The sequence below is a fragment of the Bison bison genome, unplaced genomic scaffold (genome assembly GCF_000754665.1).
Source record: "Bison bison bison isolate TAMUID 2011002044 unplaced genomic scaffold, Bison_UMD1.0 scf7180017864313, whole genome shotgun sequence".
NCBI classification, from domain to species: domain Eukaryota; kingdom Metazoa; phylum Chordata; class Mammalia; order Artiodactyla; family Bovidae; genus Bison; species Bison bison.
In genome coordinates, this window is record NW_011494885.1 from 1,895,025 (window position 1) to 1,895,670 (window position 646).

At 62.7% G+C, this 646-nt stretch overlaps 1 protein-coding gene across 1 annotated transcript in view; it reads left to right on the forward strand.

The window, feature by feature from the left end:
• CLASRP (CLK4-associating serine/arginine rich protein) overlaps positions 1-273 on the forward strand; it is a 25,016-nt gene extending 24,743 nt beyond the window's left edge. Inside the window, exon 21 of the mRNA XM_010852689.1 lies at positions 131-273. Coding sequence (XP_010850991.1) covers positions 131-173 — 43 coding nt within the window. The 3' untranslated portion in view covers positions 174-273. The remainder of the gene's footprint in view (positions 1-130) is intronic.
• The last annotated feature ends 373 nt before the right edge of the window (positions 274-646 follow it).

Sequence of the window (646 nt, forward strand, 5' to 3'; positions counted from 1 at the left end):
AGCCAACCTCTGCGTCGCTGAAGCCCCAGTGGTCCCATGTGGGTGGGTGTGTGTGCACCTGCCCACACGGCTGGGCTCCCTACTTCCTGCCCAAACCCTCACAGGGCCTCTCTCCCCGCTCTCTCTCCAGACGGTCAAGGTCCAGATCCCGAAGCCCCCACTACCGACATTAGGCAGAAGTGTGGGCGGGCAGAGATGAGGTGGGGGGACAAGGGCTCAAGCTGTGATGCTGCTGGTTTTATCTCTAATAAAGTCACACGTTATTTAATTCCCTTCCCTTGGTCTGTTTCGTCTGTGTGGTCAGTGCAGGGCCCCCAAACCCCAGTGCCCGAGGCTGGCTGGGGAAGGTGCTTGGTGGCTTCAGGGAACAGGCGCCAGTGTGACCTGGTGGGGAGTCCCGCCCACATCTGGGGACTGGAGCATGGCTCCTTGGTAATCAGAACTGCTGCTCCTGCCACACTCAGGGCCCGGGTGCCATGTGGTGGGAAAAAAGGGCTGAGCACCCCGCCTGTGGAGGATGGGCCAGGACTTTGCCCAGGGGCCTCCGGTGACAGGTCCAGGCCTCTCCCCACCCTCGCCTCGGCCCCTGCCCTGGCCTCGCCCACACCAGGAACCGGGAGCACAGCTTTCTGTGCCAGTCCTGCAG